Genomic DNA, 26,637 nt, shown 5'->3' with positions numbered 1-26,637 from the left:
AGCGAGAAAGAGAGCGACAGAAAGAGAGAGAGGAAGACAGAGGGAGGGAGGGAGAGAGGGAGAGAGAGAGAGAGAGAGAGAGAGAGAGAGAGAGAGCCTTGAGCATTCTCAGTGAGCCACCAGCTGAACTGTTGGTTCCAACTTGAAAATACCAAGTGGACTGTCTAAATGGCAGCTGTGGAGAACAAAAGAAGCAGAACACGTTTGCTCTCAAAAGGTTCTGGTACTGGCACCAAATCTGAACTTGTAAAACAGGTCAGGTAAAGGTTAGATATAACTGAATACTGGATACTACTTCTTTGTCACTGTCAACTTCATGAACCCTCCAATGGTTTAAAAATGGCAAAAATCTAAATCAATAAAATCAAATCAAAATTACTTTATTCATCCCCAAGGGGAAATTCAGTTAGTCTGGTAGAATCTCTTGAAGAATGAGACAGCCTGATGGCTGTAGGGACGAATGATCTTTTGTATCTCTATTGGTGTTCCTGAATTGGAGAGACCGTCCTCCACCCAAAATATGACCCCATGTGATGTTTGTACAGCAGCATAATTTTGATGCATAAGTATGGACCAGTGGGGACCTGCTCCACCTGCTGGTAGGCCAGTAGGTTGTTATCAGCCCATTGAATGGACAGCTATACTAATGCATGTTATACAAAAAAACAAACCCAGGACTGTCACCCAGGAGACCGAGGTTCCTGTCCCATGTCAAAATAAAACAAAAATATTATATATAATTATAATTATATATAATAATAATAATAATAATATATATAATATTATAATTATAATATTATTTAAAGTTATCAGTCAGCTAAAATCAGTGTGTTACTTATTTTATGTGACAGATGTCATCATTGTAACACCTTGACTTCCGGCATTTATGTGCATTTATTTTACCCTTTAAAATATATTTTACAACTCCTAACTAAGTTTTTTGCCTTAACCTTAGATTAGTGGCTCTATAGTGCTGTAACGTAAATGTAACCACTTTGTTTTCAGGGAGCCACCATTGAATGGGCTGATAACGACCGTCTCTACCTGCGAGTAGGTGGAGCAGGCTCCTACTCGCCCATTCGTATATGGGCTGATTTAATTGTCTGGTAAAGTTCGAAACAGGTCAGTGGCATTCCGTGCATCATGTTTTTACGTCACCAATGCAACTACTTTATTGGCGAAAAGTGATACGTGTTCTGATCAAAATTGGTATGAAGCAGAAGATAAATTAGAACAGGTCCATGATTGTGGCAGATTGTCTGACTGACAAACAAATGGCTGCATATGATTCTGAGTCTGTCATTTTCAAGGCTTTCAGGAAGGTACTCAGTGCAGCATTGGTTAATTCACTTTGGCTCAACAGTCAGACAATATTATGTTCCTTTACTGGAAATTAGGATATTCTACGTTTTTGATAATGCATTTCAACAAACTTAACATAACTGCAAATGGCCTGAAAGGGATACAATGGCTCAACAAACCAAGTGAAAACAAGTGGAAGCAAGTTTTTTTTTTTTCAATTCACCATTTTTTCCCAATCCATTACACATGTAGCAGTTTGTTTTCTGCTGGTCTTATACTAAATTAGCAAACATAGCATGGTAATACATTACAGCTTTGTTCCTGTAGCTGCTGCAGATGCATGCCAGGCGTTTAATGTAATTGATTTCCTGAAGAAATGTTGCAGCTGAGCACAGTATCACAGAGCAACTACAATGTTATAAAAAGCAGAATGAGACATGATGCTGACATAGCGTTTGAGTGTTAATGTAGGGTATTTTGCTGTAGGCTCTTAGCATTTTGTGGCTTTATTGTGTTCTGGTCTTTGGAGACTGATGCAGGTATAGCGGTTAGTCTTTGTGTCCGGTCTACAACCAGCTCCTTCTGATATGTTTGCTGCTCTATACTATTGAAATAAGCCTTTGCTCTTCTTGTTTTCTAAGAGACCGACACCAACATGGACAGACCAAGAGAGCAGGTAGAGTCAATGAGATGATGGAGTGTCAATGGAGCTGCAGTAAGAGGAATCGGCATCCAACACACACACAACCACTCACACACACACACACACACACACACACACACACACACAGGGACATACAGTGCTCATGCACACACACAGGTCGGATGTGTGAAGAGGTGGGCTAACTAACATCCCACAGCGTCCTGCTAGCTCAGCAGCCGTAAAACTGTCAAGAGAAGTGATGACCGACTATTCTGTCTTCTCCCTCTCTCTCTTTCTCTCTCTCTCTCTCTTAACACACACACACACACACACACACACACACACACACACACACACGTTCACCTTAGCCATAAATCTCTAAACATCCCCACCTCCCCTGTCACTTGCTGAACACACGTACACACTCGTGCGCACACACACAAACATGCACTTACACATGCTTATACATTTTGTGAAAAATCTGCAGAACATGATGCACACACACCATGGCAAAGGTGCTTCTGTGTGTCAGAGGGCCACAATTTAAAAAAGCCATAGAAATACTGTATATAGATGCTGATAAAAGGATTCTACCAATTAGTTGTTGGGTGATCAGATCCACAAGGCACACAGTGACCAAACATGGACATCAGGGAGAGGAAACTGCAGATTTGATCAGTGCTTTATTGTTTTCAGTGTAAACAGCAGTGTGAAAAGGGGCGCAGCTACCGTTTTCAAAGCCATAATATCCATACCAGGACAATTTTATAACATTTATGATACTACAACCCTGATTCCAAAAAAGGTTAGAGTTAGGATGTGCAAGTTGGTTTTCATGGCTTCATGAAATGATCCCAAACCAGCTGGTTGTAGGAAACACGTGGCCAATCACAAAAAGTTGAAGTCAACACAGAAGAGACTGCAGTATTACTGCTGTCCACTAGGGGCTGGATCCTATAAAATCATCCACTAAATTAAAACCCATATATAATTTCAGGATTCTCTCTGATCTCAATGGCTCATTCCACATCATCTATACACTATAGAACAATGTCAACATTATACATGAAAATGCATTCCACATTTGCATCCAATTCAGTGCAAAAAGTGAAAGTGTGAAATGCATCGTGGCGGCTGAGCATGTAACACATTTTCCTTTAAGGCCCGAGGCTCCTGCTCCACCTCACACCGGCTGTTCATGTTCTTTTTTTTTCACCTTGACAACAATTTTTCCTTAAACACAGGCATTTTTGCTGTTTAAATGTAACCATATATTCTTCTTGAATAATTAATCAAGTAGTGTTGTCTGTGAGTAAAAAAAATGAGTTATGTTGTCACTAATAGTATTCCAGGCTTTTACACAATCCTCCAATATCACGTTAGTCGGTTGTTAACATGTGTCTCCAGAAACTTCAGTAATCTGACGCTACATCCATGGTTTTAGTGCCTGTTTACATATACATAGGTATCTGGATTGCCTGCCAACCCACAAACTATGAAATAAGACCCAGTCACAGTTTCTTTTTGGGCTGCCTTGATCAGAAAATGTAAATCAATAAGCAATTCAGATTTGACTCCTATTCCTATGTCATGTGCAGTATCTCCACCCACTGCTTGACAACTGCCTTTGCAAAGGTGTGCCATATTTTTCTCGTAAGCAAATCAGAAAAGACTGGCCTTCTTTGGGAGGGAGGTTTCATCCTCTGAACCCCCACATACATTTTCTTTAAAAGGTCGCCAAAAATAAAACATTCATTCTAGAAAGAAACTGTAAAATGAGCATTATTGTCAAAATTTGTCATTGATCAGATCATTGGTTATGAAAGTTTTTGTTAGAAAAATAACCAAAATTAAGATTAAATTGTGAAGTCTTTATTGTACATGTCACAATTAATGTGTTGCCAAAAATAAACTGTTTGGAATAACCAGATACTGTTAAAAACATTAAATTCTGCTCCTCAGCGATACTGTGAAGCCACGATTGATTCTGCTGAGATGAACGGCTATGTGACAAATATTCCCTAAAAAAATCAGGGAAGACAGAACTGCAGGCTGTTTACACAGGGCTGAGAGGAGAGAACAGGAGAGGTTGCAAGTAGAGCAGTAACACACAGACAGTTTGGATTTAATTAGATAAAATCAAGAGTGAGACACTGATGTTGTAACATAAAGTATAAGAGTCATATTCAGACATTCATTAGGCTGTGTAGCATATGTGTGGAAAGTATTAATGGAACCAAACCAGCTTTGTTTCTAGAATCAGGTGAATATTTGGATTATAGGAGTCCATGCAAACAGAGTTACTAGAGAGAACGGGACTTTGCTCTGCAGCTTTGGATGGTAAAGTATATTTCTGCAGAACAGTCCTTCCTTTCAGGTACTTTTACTTGATCCAAATTCAATCTGTCGGAACATGCAAGCTGCAGCGTGTTGGAGGATCCACGTGTGTCTGATGCTCCGATCAATAAGATCCAGTTACAGCTGCAGACGGAGGTTACGCAACATGGAGACATGTTACTAGTAGTAGTAGTAATACTACTGCTGTTACTAGTTTGATTTCACACATTCTCAGTCACTTTCTTGTATGCTGCTTTGTTGAATCACACATCTATCTCATCATTTCTCCTCCTTCCTTCCTTCCCTTACTTCGCTCCGCAAATCTTTCATTCCTCAAATAAAAGCAACTTGTCTGAATATGTCAATAGCTTATATCCTGTATATTGTACTGCCTGCGTCTTTGAGCCGGTATATGGATAATGAGTGTACACATGCTCTGTGAGTGTGTGTGTGTGTGTGTGTGTGTGTGTGTGCACGAGGTGATTGGCTGATAAATGATGAATGCCCAGGAAATGAGGAGTTCAGCAGCGAGGAGAAGCAAACACATGACATCAGCAGCTTCTACATTAGTCACCAAATCACATCTGCAGAACGGAGCACTATCCCATTATTTAGTACAGTCACACAAGCACACACTCACAAATCCACAAACGTACAGCGACTATAGACACAAGCAAGCGTACATATACACTGAGACGTCACATACATGTACAGTTGGAAACAAACAAAGAGAGCCATAGCTACAATGTACTAAATACTAAATATCTGTGTGTGTGTGTGTGTGTGTGTGTGTGTGTGTGTGTGTGTGTGTGTGTGTGTGTTTGTGTGTGTGCGCGTGCATGTTTTAGGGGGGTGTATTGGAAGACAACGCTGGTTGTGCTCGTGCTGCTGTGGTGACTCATCAACCCAGTGAATCACACAGAGATCTGATTTAGAAACAGACTGCATCCACCTGACTGCTGCTTCCACCGGCACACACACACACACACACACACACACACACAGATATATGTGCATGCACACACCTACACAGACACTTTAATGCACACTCACAATCAGACGTGTAAAAAAAAAATACACCCACATACACTTATCCACAGAAACTGATGAAGACAGATATTGGATGTTTACTAGACTGAAATTATCATTGTTGTAGGTTTTATATTGAATGACTTCACACTGTTAGATTTTTTTAAGCTGTACAGAGCTCAACAGCAAGGATTTGACAAGTAATTTGACTAGCCCTGATCAGGAAAGTGGTAAAATAGCATTAAACACATTTTGTATTTATGGTTTGCTCGAGGTTTTTTTTACTGGCATTGATGATGGAAGTAGCTAAGTAGCGAGCAATCTTGCTGCAGATGATAAAGACAAAATTTATGAGTTTCTGCGCAAGCAAATATTTTAATTAGCGAGTTTAGTTTTATAAGATGTTGGGCGAAACAACTATGTTTTGCATAGTTTATGTAAATTTGAGCAAGGTAGATAAAAAGTTGTTTTTTGTTGTTGTTTTTTTAAGATCTCTATTGTAAAAAAAATTACATTAAATGCAATGAAAAAAGCAATATAATTTGCTTCCTCTCCCTCTAAAAGGGCATTGTGACAACAACTGAAAAACAACCAATAATGATAATGGTCAAAAAATTAAAATAATAATAATAATATATAATAATAATTATATATAATGCACTTTCGTTAAAGGAAATCTCAAAGTACTACAGGTTTAAAGCATAACAGTCAAATTATAAAAAGGATAAAAACAGCTAAAAACTAATTTATATATATATATATATATATATATATATATATATATAAAATAGGCAACCCCATTTGTACAATAAAAAGCTTTGAAAAAGAAGATAAATGTATTATAATAATAATTATTATTATTATTATTATTATTATTATTAATAATAATAATAATAATAATAATAATAATAATAATAATAAATACAGTAAATTCTGGGGAAACAGCTGTTTTTCAAAGGCAATTCAAATGTATATAGAGGCAAGTAAAAACTGACTTTGGGCAGGTAGATTTCTGAGCCAACTGTTGGACTGGACAAGTGGAAAAAAACAAACAAAACAATAATTGAACCCTGCTGTATATTTAAATTATGTAAAACACTGGTTATACCGTTTCAGGACACTAAAATACATCAATTGAAACCAAAACTAATAAACTTTTCATTCAATCATCAAGATTAAATTTTCAATTCAAGCATTTTTTCAGCATTGACTGCTATGTTATTGTTAGACATGTCTGTTTATGCTATCTGGTCGTACTGGGTGCTTTGTATTTTTAATGTAAACCCTTTCTGCAAACAGAATCCCTCTTAGGATTTGACCATGTTAAAACTGAGCTGAATTGTGCCCGCAGATAAAGTCGGGCAGCCTTAAAAAAACCTTTAATAAGGAGACGACAGCTGGTTATTCTGCCTCCTTGTCCTCCTTTAAAACTAAATCCGTATTACACTGTGGATAAGTCTGCAGCAGAAAAGAAGCCTAACTTTAGCTCGCTTGCCGTCCCCCGATGATTCCGACTTCAGCTTCAAGGGATTTCGAGGCGAACTGATCTCCACGCAAAACCTTTCAATTACCAGGTGAGCTCAGAGCGAGGACTACCTGTCTGCCTCTCTGGAAGCCTTTCAGAGGAGCAGACGAGTGCAGGGATGTGCGGTTCAAATAATTAGCCCAATACCAGAGTCCCCTGTCGCCAAATAGTTAATTAAAAGCTCACCCAGTGTGTGTATATGAGTGTGTGCGTGTGTGTGTCCAGAGGATTAAAGACTGTAATTATAATTATGTCCTCTCCTCTCTGTCTCTTTTTCTCCACCTTCTCCTAACACACGTACTCTCTTGGTATTTTTACATGCACACACATTTTCTGTCTACACACACACACATACACTCCCCGTTCTGGACCACCATGGTTGAAATCAGCGTTGGTTTTAGTCCAATTCTTCATGCCAGATTCTAAATAGTCACATTAACAGAAGGCGAGGTCTCCCCGTCACTGCAATGAGTCAAGTTTTCTGTCTGCAGATTTTTCTGCTCGAGCCGACCAAAGACACACTCAAAAACTGTAGATTAGTAGAAATTAAGACAAAAAGTATTGATAATAGATGACAATTATATTGATTTATACGCCATAACTCCATCTACAGTGTCTCAAATTTAGAATAGGGAGATCTTTGGTGGCATGAAACAGCCATATCTCCATTTTATTTGATCAGAATCCTTAAAATCTTTCCTCAAATGTTGATTTTCTTGCAGTAATATTTCTGTTAAGTTCCTATTTCCTTACAAAAGCTCTGTAAATGTTTGTAAATGTGTTGCGAGGAAGCTCTAAAATAGCTTCCTATAAGGTACTGTCCAGCAGGAATATGGTAAAGTTGCCATGGTAACAACGTTCCTGGCTGATCAGATCTTGATTACAGTCCAAACGGCTACTGTTGTTGTTTTATAAATATTTGGTGAGAATCAGACAAAAAGGAGCAAAACTGGACCAAAGAGGAAGAATTAGTTATATTACATGAATGATAATATTATAATAAGTGAGTTTATCTTCATAGCACTTATCAAAATCATCGTTACAAAGTGCATTTAGAGCATAAAAATTAATATATTATGCAACAAAACAGTAATCTGAAGAAACAAATGTGGCAAAAAAATATTTAAATGACAACACAAAATATTCACACATGATAACTTCAAACTGTGGAAAATGAACAGTCAAAAAAGGCTATTCATTCATTTTATCAGTGTGTAGATTAACCCTCATTCCACCAGCGAGATTGAAATGTGTTTTCTGTAAAAAGGCGACCAAAATGACACCGTTTATTGTTGAAATAAAATGTAAAAACAGCCATTATCTTCACAATTTAAACTTTTATGAAAGTCCTTGAATGGATCAAAAAACAAGTATCGAAAAAGTTAACAAATTAAAATTTTGTTCAGTAACATTCTGTAAAAATCACTTTATTCTACATGACTCATTTGAAATGTTTGAAATAACCAGGTCCTGTTAAAAACCCAAAATTCTGGGCTCCTCAGTAACAAAAAAAATATATCAATGAAATTCAACTGGCGTTTTTTTTTTCTTTTTTTAATGATTTATGTCATTATAACTGTGTTATTCTGCACAAAATTGCACAAAAACATTTTATGCTGTTGTACCCATCTAGCAATGATATAAATATTGGAATACATTTCCACTAAGGTGGACAATAAAATCTATCTATTTACCTATAAAAGAGCAAAAAAATAATTGCCCTACTGAGTATTTTTATGTTACGATATAAAACACTGATGTTGGGATTTAATTTCTCCCCTTCATGACTTCACTTTATAAAATCTGTCCCCAGTCATGTCCATCTACCGTTCCATCAGTCCTCTCTACCGTACCACACAGCAGCTCTGTGATTGGACAAGAACCCTGGGAGACTTAATGACATCGACGTCTCGTCCTCTCTGGTTCAAACAGACGACCTTTGACCCTGAGATCTGAGGCTGTATTGACGTGGCGACCCCGGCTAATGTAGCAGGTCTGCTGATAGACTGAGATAAGAGTCTGTGTGCAGACATGAGCGGAACAATCCGGTCCTGATAGCTCAGCACCGTGGAACACAATTACAGAGTGACCAAACTGTGCCAAATAAAACAAGACTTAAGTTAAAAATCCAATGTTTGTCAGGAGTAAGTATCACCAGTGGTTATAAATAAAGTGACTGTTTTATAACTGAGACCTTTTCCGAGCTGAAGAGAAGAACTGTTGCTGTGTTTCTGTTGTTAAACTGAGATGTTGCTTTGTGTTTTGGCTGACGAGGACGAGGTCAGACAGACATTTGTTTGACTTCTGCTTCCCCTCCCCGATGACCAGCTGGGGTCAGAGAGGAGGAGCTGACAAACAGCCTCCTCATCCTCCTCCTCCCTTTCTCTTTCAGCCTCCCTCCTCCTTCTGACCCCACAGATTGAGACAAAATACCAAACAATCCAGGTCACTTCACATAGAGACATCTCCGAAACAATTTACACACTACGTATGGATGTGACATGCCAACTGTTTTCATCATAGTAGCTGATATCTTATATTTTAGACCACTTTAATTATTGTATTTGTAAATATAATATTCCCATTTGTGTTCATTACTTGCTAGAAAAGCTTCTGATAGAGGTTACACTATCACAAGACACTAAATCTCCCCATAAAAATGTATATTTATTTACTTTTTTAAGGTTTGAATCTCTTGATGGAATCATGGCCAACAAACTTAAATTCAGAGAAGGCATCTCTGGACTATATTATGTTTTTTTGTTATGATAATTAATCAATGGATTATATTATACAATTGTTATGATGTGCTTCAGTCTTTTCCCTGCTAGATAATAAGTTTACAATAACAAAAAGCAGCATTTGTCACGTTTTTTAAGCTTAACTCATCATGTACTTTTAGCTGTTCTGGTATGGTTTAATCCGCTCTAGATGTAATGAAGCTCCAGTTAAAGCTAGTAAGGAACTCATGTTTCACACTCAATTTGAGCTTTTTCTGTAGGAAAATTTTGAAGCAATTATCTAAATTGGTGGTATTGATTTTCTGTTGATTAACTGAATGATTAATTAGCTAATTCTGGCAGCTCTAAAAGGCATATTGTAGTGATTACATGAAAGGTTTAGAGCTGTGGTCAGAGAGACACACCAACACTGCAAAACAGTATTTAACTAAAAGCCCAAACCAGCCCACTATATTGGTCTAACCCCATCACACACCATAAAATTCACCCTGAAAGCCCTCACTAGCCTTTACCTAATTAAAGTGTCATGTCACTTATCTCTCCGTCCCCTTCCTCTGTCACAGCAGGACTCTCCTCCTCTCACTTATCCACTCATCCTCCTCAGCATCTCTGCCTCGGGGGCCCGTTGACGGACAGCCGTGCTGACCCCAGGGCCCACCCTCTCGGAGTGACAGGACCAATCCCCTGACTTGGCCAAGTGACACACTAACGTAGGCAGGCTGGTTGTCAGGCTGATTGGCAGGCTGCTGATGCTGCAGTGTCCCAGTCAGCTGGACCGGACGCTCGGCTGGCACTCCGGTTTGGTTTGTCGGCTCCGACCAGATTAGGAAAGCATGTTCTCAAGATTAAAGGTTAATGAGAAAGGCTTTTTTCTCAGTTTTACTACCTTGTGCAGCAAAACATCAGGAGTGTTGCATTTAAACTACAGCTACAGCAAAGTTCTAGATATTGTCTGAATTTGGTAGACCGCCTTCTGCTCATGGATGCAACGGAAAACATTTTCATGGACATTACGTCCAGTTCTTATACATCGAAAATGCACATACATGTTCAATATAATAGCATTCCAATGTGACTAACCAGATTAATCCAGGTTTTTAGTTTTTTTTGATACATGGCAAACAAGGTACCAGTAGGTGTAGTAGATTCTCAGAAAACCACCAGCTACAGCAGGATGTTAACAGCTGTTCGATTATTTTCAGCATTGTAATGCTATGTTTGCACCTGCAACTTTGTAGTTAAGTAGCCAAATGTTCACACAACTCTGTCTCATTAAAACTTAATGAAAACTTTTAAAATATATTGTTGACTCCTGTGGATGTGTGCTGCACTCTTTTCTTGCTGTTACAGTAATATTTTAAGTTTCTTCATTACTTCATCTACGGATTGTTTCACAGCAACATTTCTCACACTCATTTTGTCACTTACTTCTCGTCACATCTTCTGCTTCTGTGTATTTGTTCTGGCTCGGTTTAATTTACTTCCCAAACTTTTTCGAGGAGACGAAACATTCTCATCTTCTGTCCAATCTGGCTGTCTCTCTCTCTTTTTTTCAGTATTGTCTTTGTTGTTCATTTTAGAGAGGCTGGCTAACACTGACAATAACGCTGTTTTATAACATTAAAGGACAAAGATGTGAGTGAAGCCAAACCATGGTGGGATGGACATGTGCCAAACTGCAGTTAAAGCTTTATATAAACACTTACAGACAACTTGAAAGACTTTATGCAACCTAAATCGTCCCTTAGCTTGAGTAAATATTTCCCCTTAAACAAAAACTTAAGTTTGAAAGTTAAGGTAGTTGATGCTGCCAGACACAGACATTTTAAAAAAATCTACTTTTATTGTATACAGTGGTCGAATGTAACTAAGTACATTTACTCAAGTACTGTACTTAAGTACAGTTTAACTACCTGTACTTAACTTGAACATTTCCATTTTATAACCTTATAACCTTTATAACCTAAAATGTTATAACATTTTATAACATTTTCTATTTATTTGTAACTTTATACTTCTACTCCACTACATTTAAGGTAAATATTGTATTTTTTACTCAGGTTGAGATTTAACATAAAAACATGATAAAGTTAAAGTGATTAGACATTTTAAACCTCATAACAGTAGGCCTCTATTAAATAGTAAAATCAGCCCTATCTTTACAGAATAAAACGCTGCTGATAAAAATGTATCAATACAAAAAAATCAAATAATATATTATGTAGAATATATAAAACAATCTGAGTTGGTCCATTCTGCATAACAAGTACTTTTACTTTTGATACTTTAAGCACATTTTGATGCTGATACTTTCATACTTTTACTTCAGTAAGTTTTGATTGCAGGACTTCTACTTGTAGTGGAGTCATTTCACAGTGTGGTATTAGTCCTTTTACTTAATTAAGGGATCTGAATACTTTTTACACAACTGATTGTAAACTAAACTGGCCTTCCATAATATACCTGTAGGTGGATTGACATGCTTCCTCTCTGTGAGAACTATGCAGAAAAACTGAGTCAGAAATGTTCAATGTGACGACAGCATTTGTGAAAAACAGCATATCTGATTTTAACTTATGTACATGCACTGCAAAGTTAATGTTTAATGTGTCACTGCAGACAGACAGACAGACAGACAGACAGACAGACAGACAGACAGACAGACAGACAGACAGACAGACAGACAGACAGACAGACCTGCCACTACTTCGCCACAGCAAGGAATGTTGGGTAATGGAAAGAAAAGCCTATAGCAGCCGGGGACTCGACTGCAAAACAAAACTACGCTTCAAATTAGCTTTTGATATACACTCGCTGGCCAAGCTCTCTCACACACACACAAACAGGAACGCATACATTACACACACACAAATGCCAAGAACACACAAGAGCGGCAATAACACCTACACACACTTGACAACACGGGCTGTAGTGTAGACACACACACATTCAGATGCCTGCACTTGGCCCTGTTTCTGGGGGAGAGGCGCCCTGGGCTGCAGGGGGAGGAAACCAGCTCAGATCAAACACACACTGAGCCTGTCACTACTCCCTCATTCCTCTCTGTTTCTCTTTTTTTTCTCCCCTCCACTGCATATTCCTCTCTTTCTCTCTGCATATCTCTTTTCCTGCCTCTCTCTCTGCTCCGATCTGCTCTCCACACTGCAGTCGACAGCAGCCAGAGTAAAATGGAGGGGGGTGGTGGAGGAGGAGGAGGAGGAGGAGGAGGGGGAGGAGGGGAGTGAGGAGAGGAAAACAGAAGAGAGCTGAGAGGGGTGTAAGAAGAGGAAGAGATGGAAGAGGAGGAGGAGGAGGGAGGGAGGGCTCAGCCAGGAAGAGCTGGAGAGGAGAAGAAGAGATAAAGAAAGAGGAAGATGAGAAGCTGAGAGCATCGATAGTTGTCGTTTTTTGTGTAATATTCTCGCTCGCGACATCATTTCCTCCTGTCCTTACACAACCCCACACACCCCTCACATCACAAACACACACCACTCCTCTCCTTATCTATCTGAAACCTCGAATAATGTTCCATTGCAGCTCAATTACAATAATTACGATCATTAAGGTGATCATTTCCCGACACCACTATTCATTACTTTGGCAAAATAATTATTAGCAGCAGCAGACTGGCGGGGATGGAGCGGAGGACGGGCCTCGTTTTCCTCCCTGCTACAGAAATTTATCACCCTCCTCACTTCCTCACATCCCGTCAGCTCATAAGGTCGCTGGTTCAATTCCTTCACCGCTGCCTTTTAAAACGTCTCTGCAGTTTCACTCACATCTGCACCAATTTTTGTCCCTACACAGAACAAGTTACTATCACTGCCCATTTTTAAGTTGCAACAGCTTCACAAAATAAGGTAAATACAACTAAATTAAATTATCAAAGGAGATACAAAATTACTGGTTTCTCGATTTTCTAAGTAAGACACACTTTTACACATTTTACACGTTTCAGAGTGTAGGGATTGCAGAACTGTTTCACCGACTGACTGAATTATTCTACCATGCAAAAAATTGCTCTAATTTGCTTGTTTTGTCTTGTCAAAAATCACCAAAAGAAATTTAGATTGGTAATTTTTTTAATATTTGTGCTTTAAAATTATCAAAATAGTTTGTGCTTAATTTGCTCTTGGTCAACTCATAATTAATTAACATTTAAGCCTTAATGGTTATGAACTATGGAAAATAAGATGTTGTTTTTCAAGGGATTAATTCCTATTACATAATACATTTGAACAACAGTAAGAGAACATTTATACACCACCAGATTGTATTAGAGGAGCACAAACTGGGAGTTTTCTTGTTTTTTTGCCACATGAAAATGTTACCTAATAAATATCTAATAGTATTCACACAACAAACTGTACATCGGAGAGAACAACATGTTACCATTGTTTATCTAAAGAGAACAGTCACTTACAGGTGCAGGCAACAGTAATTAACTTTCTGCTTTATATACGGATTTGTCTATATTGTTTCATTACACTGAGCTGGCTACTGAGAGCTAAGAAGAAGAAGAAGAGCACTTTATAGATATGAAACAACTTGAATTAACAATGACAGACTGTTGAGCATCAGTTATCTTCGGCTGAACTGTGGAGGGTTCAATAGAAATATGCAGCTGTGTGTCTGTCGGTACTACATGATTAAAACCAACTGTATGTAAAATAGGGACAGTGTATGTATCGACTTTGGCTGCACAAATATCATAACGTTTTTTAATCAAAATTGCAAGATGGATTTGTGCAACATCTAAATCTCAGGAGGCACAATATTTGTTAAAAGCCAAATGTGTAACAACAGTATTCAAATAATATTACCAAGTATTGGTTGTTTCACAGAGATGTCCTGGCCTACAAATCATAAGCAAAAAATCGATGATACACCATGATCATTTTAATATTATCATTTTTTAAGTGACACTGTAATAATGTGAATAATATCGCAATTGTAATATCAGTCAAAATGATCGCAATCATCAACTTTTCTTGTAAATTAGTTGCTAAAATAATTCTCTCCCAACAGAGGCTCTTTTGGGAATCAATCCCAGTTTTCCAAAATAGTCTTCAATGATCTCCTTCTCCAAGCCCACATTCTTATCTGTGTGTTTTTGCATGTCCACCTCCTGACCTTTCCTCCTGTGGAAATGGATTTTCATAGTTTTTGTGCATGGAGCATAGACATAAACATTTTAGGACATCGTGTACTTTACACTTAACTCCCTTTTCTCCATCCACCGCGGAGCCGGATTACCCAGACCACATAATTTCTAACTGCCATAAAAAGACTGGAGTGTAAATATGGAATGAATAATGTGTTTTTGACTAAGAAGAAGATGACTAAGATGTCTTCAGGACACCTGAGATGCAGACAAGTGAGCAGCGGAGGAGACAGTCCACAAATATAGAAACCCACCCACATGCAGAGACAATGCCTACTAATAACTGATGTGTGAGTGTTGACTTAGTGCAGGTGCACTGCAGGAAAATGCTGATTCCAAACATTCAGAAATTGCCAAAATGCACAAACTGAGAAGAACCCCTTTGTGTTGGTAATGGTTGAGTCAGTAATGAGAAGACACCTGGTTCATCTTGCCTGAGAACAAACCATCCGGGCTGATAAAACGGGGGTGTTGATTCAGAGAGGCTCAGGCTCCCGTTTGTGTGTTAAACCCCTCCCCGTTGGTATTTAGATATCAGTCCTGCCTCAAAGGTTGGTTTCTTCTGTGTCTCTCCATGTTTCTGTGTGTGTGTGTGTGTGTGTGTGTGTGTGTGTGTGTTCAAGTGCATGCATGCTGTGAGCGTAAAAAATGCAAATGTGCTTGTGGCTGAATGAATACAGTATATGCATGTTTGTGTGTGTTTGTGTGTGTCTGTGTTTATGGACACCTGCAAGCCTTTGTGCGTGTGCATGGCTGAGTGTGTGTATGGGGCGTGCGCATGTCTGTGTGTGTGCATCAATCTGTCCCATTCTCCCCATTCTACCTCTCCCTCTCGCTCCATCAATAGAATAAAAAAAGGAAAAGAAAACGCCACCACTGTGCTTTTCAGCAAAAGCATCTCAGCACCAACACACACACACACACACACACACAAACACACACGCTGGCTAAAGGCCAATCAATAATTCACATAGTGCAGATTGAATGTAGATCAGTGACTCAACATGGGGGGAAAACACTATGGCTCTCCACCTCTATCGCTCTCTAATTCTCCTCCTTTCTGCACATTTCTGTCTCGTTCTATCTCTCTCCCGCTCCGTCTTTCTCTCCTCACCACTCTATCTTTCTCTGCTTTTCTTCGCCTCGTCTGTACTCGCTTTTCCACCCTCTGTCTTTTTTTTTTGTTTCCCGACCTCTTTTATTATATCCTCTATTCATTTTCCGTGTTCTTCACCCATTTCTTTCACACCTCCAGTCTCTTTTTCTTCCTCACCCTCCGTATCCGTTCTCATGTCTGGCCTGCGTTCTGGTCACCACTTCTAACTACTACTAACGCCATCTTTTGGTGAATCAATTATCTCTCCTCAATTTGTGAAGTCATTTCTAGCAAACGCTGACCATCACCAGTTACAATGACTTCAGTGGGGCAAATATATCAGCTGAAGAATTAAGAAACTTGACTAAAAAGCAGAAATGAAAATTGTCTGTCGTCGAGTTAACCTCTTCCACTCCACCCCTCAATAATGGGAGGGAGGGAGTATTTAGGGGAAGATAGCAGGTCAACAGCAGACGTCACATAAAAGTGTACATAATCTGAAATTGAGATCAATTAATTACCCTAAATTATACAGATTAGAAAAAAACAAAAACAAATATCCCTCCAATATACCACATTAAGATACCAAAACATTGAGGAACATGGTAGAAAAATCTATGCTGTGATTTGGTTTATAAAAAGTTAAACATTTTGGAGATTTCTGCATTTTTCGACGATTGGATTGCGAGCACTTCTGTTCATTAAACTGCTGGGAAAACCCACGTATTGTCAATATACCTATACATCCCCTGAATGCTTGAGGTCTCTAATTTGTGCTTGTAAACTTTCACGAGGCTGTGATTATGCTCGAGGCCACAGCAGATTATTTTATACAGTCCAAGTTTCAAACTCACTATAACTCACTATAAATGACATTGATAATAAATAAAATTGGGCTCATTGAATCCCCAAAATCTCAGTTTCCTGTCATACCCAATTTATGCAACTTTCCAAAACCGTGTAGAGACCACAGTATGCAGGAATATTCACAATAGGAGAAAAAAAATTGTTGCATTCATTCAGATATATATTCCTTTGAAAACGGCAATGTCTGCTATTCCTCACCAAAATTTTGAAGCATTATTTAACCCCTTTTCCATCAAGCTCTCAATTTCTCTGTTTCTTCTGCTTTCTGTACCTTCCTCTCTTCATCTTCACCTTTCTTTCACTACCATTCTCCACCTCTTTGCTCACCATATACATAAAACACACATATTTCACGGCTATTTACGTCTGAAAGCTAAACTTTGCTTGATGTTGTTCTTCTGTTAATTCCTCCAATGATTTTTTCCCCCCTGTCCTAAACTCTTCAAACACACACTCGCATTATAATATGCAACAGACATCACACAGCGCGGTGGCAGCCCACACACAGAGTTGAGGAGAGGACAGCAGGGGCATCACATTTCACCACAGTGAGATCCAGACAAACACACACACTCACACACTGAGGGAATTGACTGTGAGGATCACATATCTGGAGTAGAGTTCTGTCAAAACAACCATTACTATGGTGCTCGTCTGCCTGTCAGGATGTTGTATCCAACAGGGAGACTACTATATATCTGCCTATGGATGGATGGATGGATGGATGGATGGATGGATGGATGGAAATGTATATATTCAAAGAGTGTATGTATTTAAACCGTATACAGGTATGCATTTTATGAACAAATCAGTTAATAGCTTTGCCATAAGTACTCTTAGTTTCTGGATTTAAAGTCCCAAATCAAGCAAAAATCATAACGTTTTTTTTTTTTCGAACCCTGACAAAAGTTATTGTGTGCCCCTTACCAGATTAAATGAATCAACATTTTGAATGTACATAAATAGTACATTTATTACTTTTAGATTGACTTCATAACATTTAAAAGCATTATGCAATCTTGTTTGCTTTGGTGAGTTGTTGCTGTGACTTGCCGAAACTTTTTTAACTTACAAATGTAATAATCTGAGGTATCATCTGCACTGCTGATCAAATTCTTTGTGCAGTTCGATAGGTTTGATTCATCATGTCATCATGTTCAGCATGTCAAGAAAATGAAGAGTTGATATCAAGTTACTCCAACTCAAAAGGAACAAGTCATTGATAATGAAGTCATAGTTGAGTTGGAAGTCAAATTCAAGACTTGATTCCAAAAGTTAGTACGAGACAAGTCGCCAGCAAAAAATGTTGGCCTTGTACGTTTCTGCAAACCACAGATACATTGACCTGCAGCCTTTTTTTCTCCGGGGATAAAACAATATGATGGTGAAAGCCACATAGGTCTGCCATCTGGAGGGTGGCACCATCCAACCCTCTTTAAACCCTGAGACCACTCTACGTGCCATTCTTAGAAGTTTTTGTGTCCTGTTGTTAGAAGTTGTGTTAATTAGTGCTTTTTAAGCCTAACCCTCTTATTTTTTCCTAACCTTAACCAAATGGTTTTGGTGCCTAAACCCAACAGTAATGTTAAAACAGCAAAAAAAAGTCTTGTTCTTAAGAACAGTGCATTATATCCAATACATGAAAAATCTATTTTTTTCTGTGTTCAGTGTTTGAAATTGAGCAGTGTTTCTTTCATTTTTCAGTTATTACTTACTGTACTGCAATGATGTCATTTCATGGCATCAGCAATATCAAACGTGCCATTGTGTCACCAGATTGTATCATGGTAAATGAGACGAAGAGAGAGAGAGAGAGAGAGATTGCACACTGGAGCGTGAATGTCCCAAATGGTGCTTTTTCTGCCAACCACTGGGCTGTGTGTGTGTGTGTGCGTGTGTGTGTGTGTGTGTCTGTACTGGGATGCAGTCGAGCCCCCTGAGGTAAGTGATCCTGCTGAACAGGTGTTACAGTATCACCTGCCCCCACCCACCCACAAACACACACACACACACACACACACACAGCTATCAGAGCCTCTGTCAGCCATGACTGATCTGAGCGGATCTGCCTGCTCCACGCCAGACGGGTGAAGCCAAGCCACCAGCTGATCTGTCACGTGTGTGTAAGTGTGTGTGTCCATGCATTCTTTCTAAGTTTGTTTACGCATGTATTTGTGTTGAATCAAATGGTTTCAGCAGTGTATGTATGTGTATCTGTGTGCGTGTTTGTGTGGTACTTCCAGCCCTGTATCTTATCTGTTTAGCTGGAAGTCATATTCATCATTCTTCCTAACACTACAGCATCTACTGTAAACCTCTCACACAAAGCCTCTCCTACTAGGAACACACACACACACACACACACACACACACACACACACATATTTAGATCAATAAAATCTGCATTAGAGTAATAAGAAAAAGTGACAACAGCTGGTTACAGCTAATTAAATGTTTATATTGTTTACAGTTTGATTTCATACCTTTAACTGTTAGTTGCGGCCCAAGTCCTGCTTAATTTTCATGTAATATTCAAAATGTATGTTTATATTTGAGGGTGCTACTCAGTTACAGGTTACCAAGACAAGGTGTGTGTGTGTGTGTGTGTGTGTGTGTGTGTGTGTGTGGTGGTGGGGGGGGGGGGGGGGGGGGGGGTGTCTCTCTTTAATCCATTCTCTCTTTCTGCCACATGCTGTCTGCCTCTCTCCATTTGTCTTTCCCTCACATGATACCAGGCAGCGTGGCCAGAACCCAGCCGGGAGAGTGTGAAACCCACACAGACAACGAGCACACAGGACAGATGGTCAGAGAGAGAGAGAGAGAGAGAGTCAGACAGGACTACAGTATATACTGCCACTTTCTTTGATACTATGCTCCTCTGTTGAAATAGAAAGATTTAATTTATAGAGTCAAATAAAACCTGAAGTTGGGAGGAAATATGGAATATTAGACAGGTATTTTGATTGAATAAATTCAGACGTTAACTAACTCTAAACTACATTGAAATCAATGTTTTTTTATTTTATTTTTAAATATATGTCGCTGAATCCAAAAATCTTCCACACATTACTTTTTACAAGGTAATGTTTGTTGATTAACTGTTCAGCATGGCACACAAGTTTTCTCAGTTTGTGTCGAAGACAACAGTAAACTGTTTGACTGACAACATGGCAACAGGACATGCAATGGGTCAGAAAAATAGTGCATTTTAGGAACCACTTGGCAGTATGATGTTAAATATCATCAAAACTGTGATTATCATATCTATTTTTCTAGATCTTTCCTACTGCAAAGTCGCAGCTGAACGGCATTACAGCAACATTTACCTGGCCGACACTTTACGTTCTGTTCCCTGCACATAGGAGCAAAGTTGGAGCGAACCATAGAATTATCGTTTTTGCTAACCTGGAGTATGGAGTATACAAAAACAGACATTTTTCTACATTATTTTCCCAATTTGAGGTTTGATTGACATCCTTTCAATTTCACTATCTTGATGCAAACTGTGCAGTGGGTTATATGTGTCCAACTCCTAAAATTCCCAGTATTCAGATGTAAAAAATTAGATACTTTCATTGCATGTATCCCAGGTAGCTGCATAGAAACACAGTTAAGCCCTGATAAAAGAACCTCTGTCACTTCAACAGAATTTGTCTGGTGTATCTTTTGGCTTAGATGCAAGTAAAAAAACACATTTTGTACTGCCTAGAATTGTTGTAATTGGAACAGCAGAGAATAAAAGCATATTAAATCCTGATTTTCCGGAAATTCGGTGAGAATTTGTACAACATTTTGATGGAAACTTGACTAAAGACACTTTATGTTGGTTTTCCTCTAATTTATCACTAATCTGTATTTCATATGTATTTTTTTCATATTGCACATTTCTCTGTGATTAACAATACTGCCTACAGTAACCAAATGAAATTGTAAGTGACAGTAGAGTAAAGACAACAGGAAAGGACAGAGAGAGAGAGAGAGAGAGAGAGAGAGAGAGAGAGAGAGAGAGAGAGAGAGAAGATGGAGGCCAGAACATTTAAAGCAGAATTGCAGGGAAAGAAGTGCAGTGGAGAGGAGAGGAGGAGATGAAAGGAGTGTAGAGAGAGTGAGAGAGGGAATGGGGAAGTGCAGGCAGAGGAAGGGAGGGAGGGAGGTATAATGAAGTCCTCTGGGTCTCTGGTGGAAGAAGCCACAGCGCCTGCCAGCCAACACAGCCTGACTCTGTACAGATGGCGGCATGCTGGGATATGCTCCGTTCACTCTCAAAGCAGGAAGTGAATGCTCTTTAAATTTAAAAATGTTTTGCAATAAAGCATCACTCATATTGAGTAAAAAAAACAACAATACACATTCTGTTTTATGCTGAGGAAGATGCATCTATATATCCCGAATGTTTGGACTGGATACTCAAATGGATGTGTATTTGTTTTTCTTTTTTGGCCAGGTGAAGAAAATGTCATTTCAGGTCTGGTAGCATCAAATTATAGAAGAATTCTGCACATTTTGAGTCTCAGTCCTCTACAAGACATTTGTAATGTGGTTAGTTAGTAGTAATACTAAAGAAAAACTCTTCAGTGATTTAGAGGAATATAAATGCGGTTTTTCCTAATATCCAGCAGCTGCTTTTGTTTGCATTGAGAGTTACATTGTTTGCTAAAATGTACATTTATATTGGCATTAGTAAATATATATTTTTAAGAATTGTAAAGCATAGATTAAGATAATTAGGAAACTTTTCTATTGAATGCATCAGAGTTTATACCAAACATAGGTGCAAAACATTTGTTAGCATATGTATGTTTAGGCAACTCAAAACCACTGCGGTTAGGTTGGTTACGTATTGAAAAAGCATGAAATAGGATCCATTGATACTTTCAACAGTTAACCAAAGCCATAGACTGCATAAAAAATGGACCTAGTCATCGTAACATCACCGATCTGTTTCTGGACTCTGGTTTCGAAGCCTCAAAAATGGCATTATGGCCATTGCCATCTTGGTTTCTTGCAACCAGTGCATTCACAGAGCAGATCCAGAGCTAGAACAACACTAAGTTTTCAGCTAGCACTAGAACCAGGTAGCTAACTTGGTTAGCAAGAGGGATCTGTTATTCAAAATTATGGGCCAACTACTCAGAGTGTCTTTTAATCCAGCTGAACAAGACTTTTTAAGTGCCCAAACTGTTACAGTGAACTTTGATGATGTGAAAACACACTGCATTGTGGTAGTGACCTGTCAATCACAACATCAAAATACAAAAGTCATGCTGTATTGAAGAAGACTTGAAACTACTGGAAATTGTTTGCTGAGGTTAAAAATAAAGTGAGAAGCATGGTCATCTGCTACTTTGACTTCTTTTTGCAGCCAGTGCAGTCACCCCCTGATGGTCATTAGACTGAATGCAGGTTAAGGCAATGTAAAGTGGGCTTATCTTTCTTGATCCCCAAGATCTTGTACATATGTACAATACACTGAATTATTATTTATGTTCCAATAACAGGCCACGTATCCCTCCTTTATAAGGTCATTGTACGCTGGGGTTGGGTAAGAAACAATTCAACATATATTGTCGCACACAAAGTTAACTCAACATCTACTAACTCATCAGCCATGTACTTCTAAACATTAACTCATGATTCTGAGGTAAAACAAAAGCATTTTCATCTTTCTACCAACATGCACAAATGGAAAAAGAACAAAAGCCATAAAGAGAGTACAAACTCAGCTATTTTTGTAAGCTGATGGATTTCCTAACAATGTTTTTATTTCTGCAGAAAAGCCAAAATATTTTTGGCGGAAAGTTGAAGAACCTTTATAAAGGCTCTCTGCCAAAACAGCAGTTCCTCTCCTCCAATAAAGCCTTTTTCAAACATGCACCAGTCTCAACAAGGTGTTTCAATTTGTGAATTACAGGTGACATTAGGATTTTGTTTCTTTATTGTCTGTTAAACTGTTAGTTCTGGATCTCAATCCATATTAATCTGCTCTATGGGACATATATCTAATTTTTGTCCATGCAAACTTGCAATGTAGGGGTAAGCACCATACCATTCTAGGACTATGTGATATTTTGCATAGGACTGTACACTTTTCATATTCTTCCACAAAGTTCTGATGTAGACATTAAATGTATTTTGTTTCTCTTTCTGTTGCAGAATTTCAGTAATAATATTTCACACAGTACCACTACCACATATGCACTTGTTCTCACACATACGCACTCATATGACAAACCTGACTAACATCATTTGGCTCTACGACTCTCAATTAACTGTATCCGACTACCTGAGATCCACAGATGCCGTTTGTCTCTGAACTATCTCAGAAAATCCAACAATGTTTTCTCTTTTCATGCCTCCAAAATCTTGACCATTCTTAGTTAATAAGGCTTTCAGAAATGGCGTAAAACACATTTTTATAAAAGTCCATTTGACCAATCTTTACCTATGATTACCTGTTTCAGGTACGCAAGTTTTCCCTGTGCATATCTGCATTTTATCCATATTTTCTCTTGTAATTGTGACACATTCTCAAGCTGAAATCTGTGACTAAGCAAAGCCACTCTAACTGTTAATTAAATAGGCTGAACTGACTGATCACCCTGTGCTGAATTAGGAACTGTCATGAGCTTTGTCGTACTGTAACATCACCTTAAAAGACCCACAGCGAGCCACCTCACCCCATCTCACTCTCAGCATGCGCAAACCAGCTGCAGCCACTGAACGTGTCTGTGCATCAACAAAACTAACACAAATTGGCTTGTGGATTAATGACAATAAGCATGTCATTATTCTTTTTGGTAATTGACAGCATTCCTTTATGTCTCTTTATCTACTTTATCTCTATGTCTACTTTGGGGCTGTGATTTCCTACATTTCCCAGAATACCCAGCCAAAGCTTGGAAAGAACTGATGTAAAGCTGGTACATTGAGTTGTTTGCAACACAGGTAGAGAAGATAAGAATGAAAAAAGAGTTTTCAAGTAAAGAAAAAGGTGTTAATCTCCTAAAATGCAACATGTCTACTGGTAAAACTTCAAGGGTCAAATTGTACTATCCTAATATAGGTTTATAATATAGTGTAATTTCTGGCAATTTAATAAATAGTCTATATTAAATAACCATATGTAATGGACTTTTATATATACCCAATACTCTATGGTACTTATAGCAAATGTTAGCACTTAGTAAAGCATCGTCCAAATTACGCAAATATTGCTTTGGTGCAGTTTGGCTGCTGTTTTTTGACAGACATTTTTTTATTTTATTCATCATAGTGCTTAATGTATGCCTATTTTTATATTATACAAATCACCACAAACATTTGAATGTCTTGTCTTTTTCCTCTACATTTTTTCTATGACAGTAAACTGAATATATATGGGTTATGTAGATTTGTCTGAAAATATTTGGAAACTTGTAAAGGGCATTTTTCAAGATTTACTTCCATTTTAGACAAAACTGTCAATTACATAAATGATCATGAAAACAATCATTTCAATCCGTATTTTCTGCTGTGTGTGCTGTACTTGAAAGTGACAGGATGAATGCATGGACAATTTGCCCTGCGGCCGTCTCACAACTTTATCTATTTAAATTTTCCAGTAATTTGCCAAAAGGTACCCTGCTGTTATACAAGTCTAAGATGCTAGTTGTGAGAATGTAACGCCCCTCCTTCAGCTCTCCATCTACCTAAAATAAGACGCAAAACTACATCACAAAGCCGAATAACACACAATATGTTAGATTCAGCCACGTTTTTTTTCTCCTAACTGTCTTGGGGCCAGGTCAGATAAGAGTTTTCCAGGTTCTAACAGCAGTAGACCGACCTGTCCTGACAATTACAGCTTTTTCCACTGCTGTCCTGCAGGATGAGCCACAGGCCGCCCATATATGGTCAGTGGTAATTAGAGAGAGAGAGCGGGAGAGAGTCATTTCCTCTCCCTTCTGGTAGCATGGTGCTTAAGCCTTCATAATGCTGACATCAGCACTCAGCTCTGACTACAACTATGGCCCCAACACACACACACACACACACACACACACACACACACACACAGGTCACTAACAGGTTTGAGCTAAATGCTATATTCAAGATGCATCTTAATCACCAGCAGCATCAACATGATTGTGATTGCTGGTGTCATGACAACCGCCATCATCGTCAACATCCTCTTTCATTCCATCAATGGCAGCTCTATCAGGTGAGCCTGAGGCCAGCAGGGTCGGACACAGCAAGCAGTGAGAGTGAAGTGAAATCGTGTATCAGTCAACAGCACACACACACACACACACACACACAAACACACAAACACACACACCTCAAAACACATCATGTAACATCTCACAACATTGCAAAGCACAACACTGCAAAAAAAGAAAAGCAAAAACATCAAACAGTGCCATAAAAAACACCACCCACGCTGCAAATCACCACACCAACCACAACTGTCATCTTGCAGGTGTTTGCTAATTCAACACCAAACCACTCCACACCACACTAGGCCACACCTCGCCAACCACTCCAACAAACACACACACACACACACACTCACACACACACACACACACACACACACACCACACACTGCAAACCCCCAGTACCTTTGCATGCTGCTCGGCATTGCTTATGAAAGGATATGGCCATTCGGTGATCTTTTTGGCGTACTTCCTCACCAGGTTGTCTTCGCTGAAGAGGAAGAGGGAGCGGTTGACCGTTAGGCAGCTCTGCCGGACGGGTATGGGGTTGTACAGGGCCATGGTCCGGGCTCTCTGGGCCATCGACTGCTTGTACATCCGCTGCCCTCCGGGGGGCCCCCCTTGCCTGCTGCCGCCGCGGCCGGGCCCCCCTTGTCCGCCGGCACCCCCGCCACCACCGCCACCACCACCTCCTCCTCCTCCTCCATACCTGTTGGGTAGCTCGTCTCCAAAACGCGCCATTCTGCAGACACCAAACGCCAGAGGTTAGGAAGGAGCCGGGGGGGAACCTCAGAGTGACACCTCCACATGCCACCACCCCATCAGCCTCGGCTCCAAACACACATGCAGAATGGAGTTGGCTTCGGTTCCTCCTCTGGCTTTTCTATCTGTCTCTGTCTCTGTCTCCTTCTATCTATCTGTGTCTCCTTCCCAGATCTTCAGCGCCGAGAAGATACCTCCATTTGTGTGTGGAGAGGGAGGGGGAAGGAGGAGGAAGAGAGAGGAGGGGAGGGAGAGGGAAGGCGCACGGTGTCTCTGATCGTGTGTTTGGAATATGAATGGGAAATAGAGCGATGTGTTTATGTAATTTCTGGTAAATCAGTTCTCTGACAGAAAAAAAAACACGATTGGTTTAACTGGCGGGTGAGAAAACTGTCAAAAATGTTCTATCTTGTCAGAGTATCTGCGTTTTCTCTCCGTCGAAAAGCAAGGCATCCTGTTTTTTCTTTAATTATTTTTTTGGTCGGGAAAAACCTCTCCAAGAGTGAGCCGGTTCTTGCATTTCAATAGGCAAACAAATCGATCACCTTTAATACATGCGACAAGGATGCATAGCTGTGCGTTTTAATAAATATTGCAATCATCTCCACTAAGTAGGCTACCCTAGCTGGAGACTGCGTCTTTTTCCCCTCTCTACAGCCTAGTGCATCTTGACAGGATCTGCAGTTGTCTTTTTTTCTCCTCCCCAGGTCCCCTTTTTTCTGCGAGATAAAAATAGAAATAGATAAGAGTAAAATCTTTAATAATTCATTTATTCTTGTGCCATATATCCGCAATGTTTGATGTGGCACGGCAGATATCCCTGCTGCCACCTCTCACTGCCACCACGCCACTCGGGTTACACGCAAACGCCAACCGAGGGGGGCTTCCCCAAAATCCGAGCCTGGTGACATTTGTTGATATTTGGTGATGGACGGTGCGGCATCCCCCCTCCTCCTCCCTCTCCTCCTCACCAAGG

General features: G+C 39.3%; 1 protein-coding gene across 1 annotated transcript in view; it reads right to left on the bottom strand.

Annotated features, from left to right (window-relative positions):
- Positions 1–26,350, bottom strand: part of cacna1ab (calcium channel, voltage-dependent, P/Q type, alpha 1A subunit, b) — a 158,990-nt gene extending 132,640 nt beyond the window's left edge. Inside the window, exon 1 of the mRNA XM_059332310.1 lies at positions 25,343–26,350. Coding sequence (XP_059188293.1) covers positions 25,343–25,640 — 298 coding nt within the window. The 5' untranslated portion in view covers positions 25,641–26,350. The remainder of the gene's footprint in view (positions 1–25,342) is intronic.
- Between the last annotated feature and the right edge of the window lie 287 nt (positions 26,351–26,637).

The sequence above is a fragment of the Centropristis striata genome, chromosome 1 (genome assembly GCF_030273125.1).
Source record: "Centropristis striata isolate RG_2023a ecotype Rhode Island chromosome 1, C.striata_1.0, whole genome shotgun sequence".
Lineage (NCBI taxonomy): Eukaryota > Metazoa > Chordata > Actinopteri > Perciformes > Serranidae > Centropristis > Centropristis striata.
The sequence above is the reverse complement of the archived record's forward strand: the minus strand, read 5'-3'. Positions and strand labels throughout refer to the sequence as shown.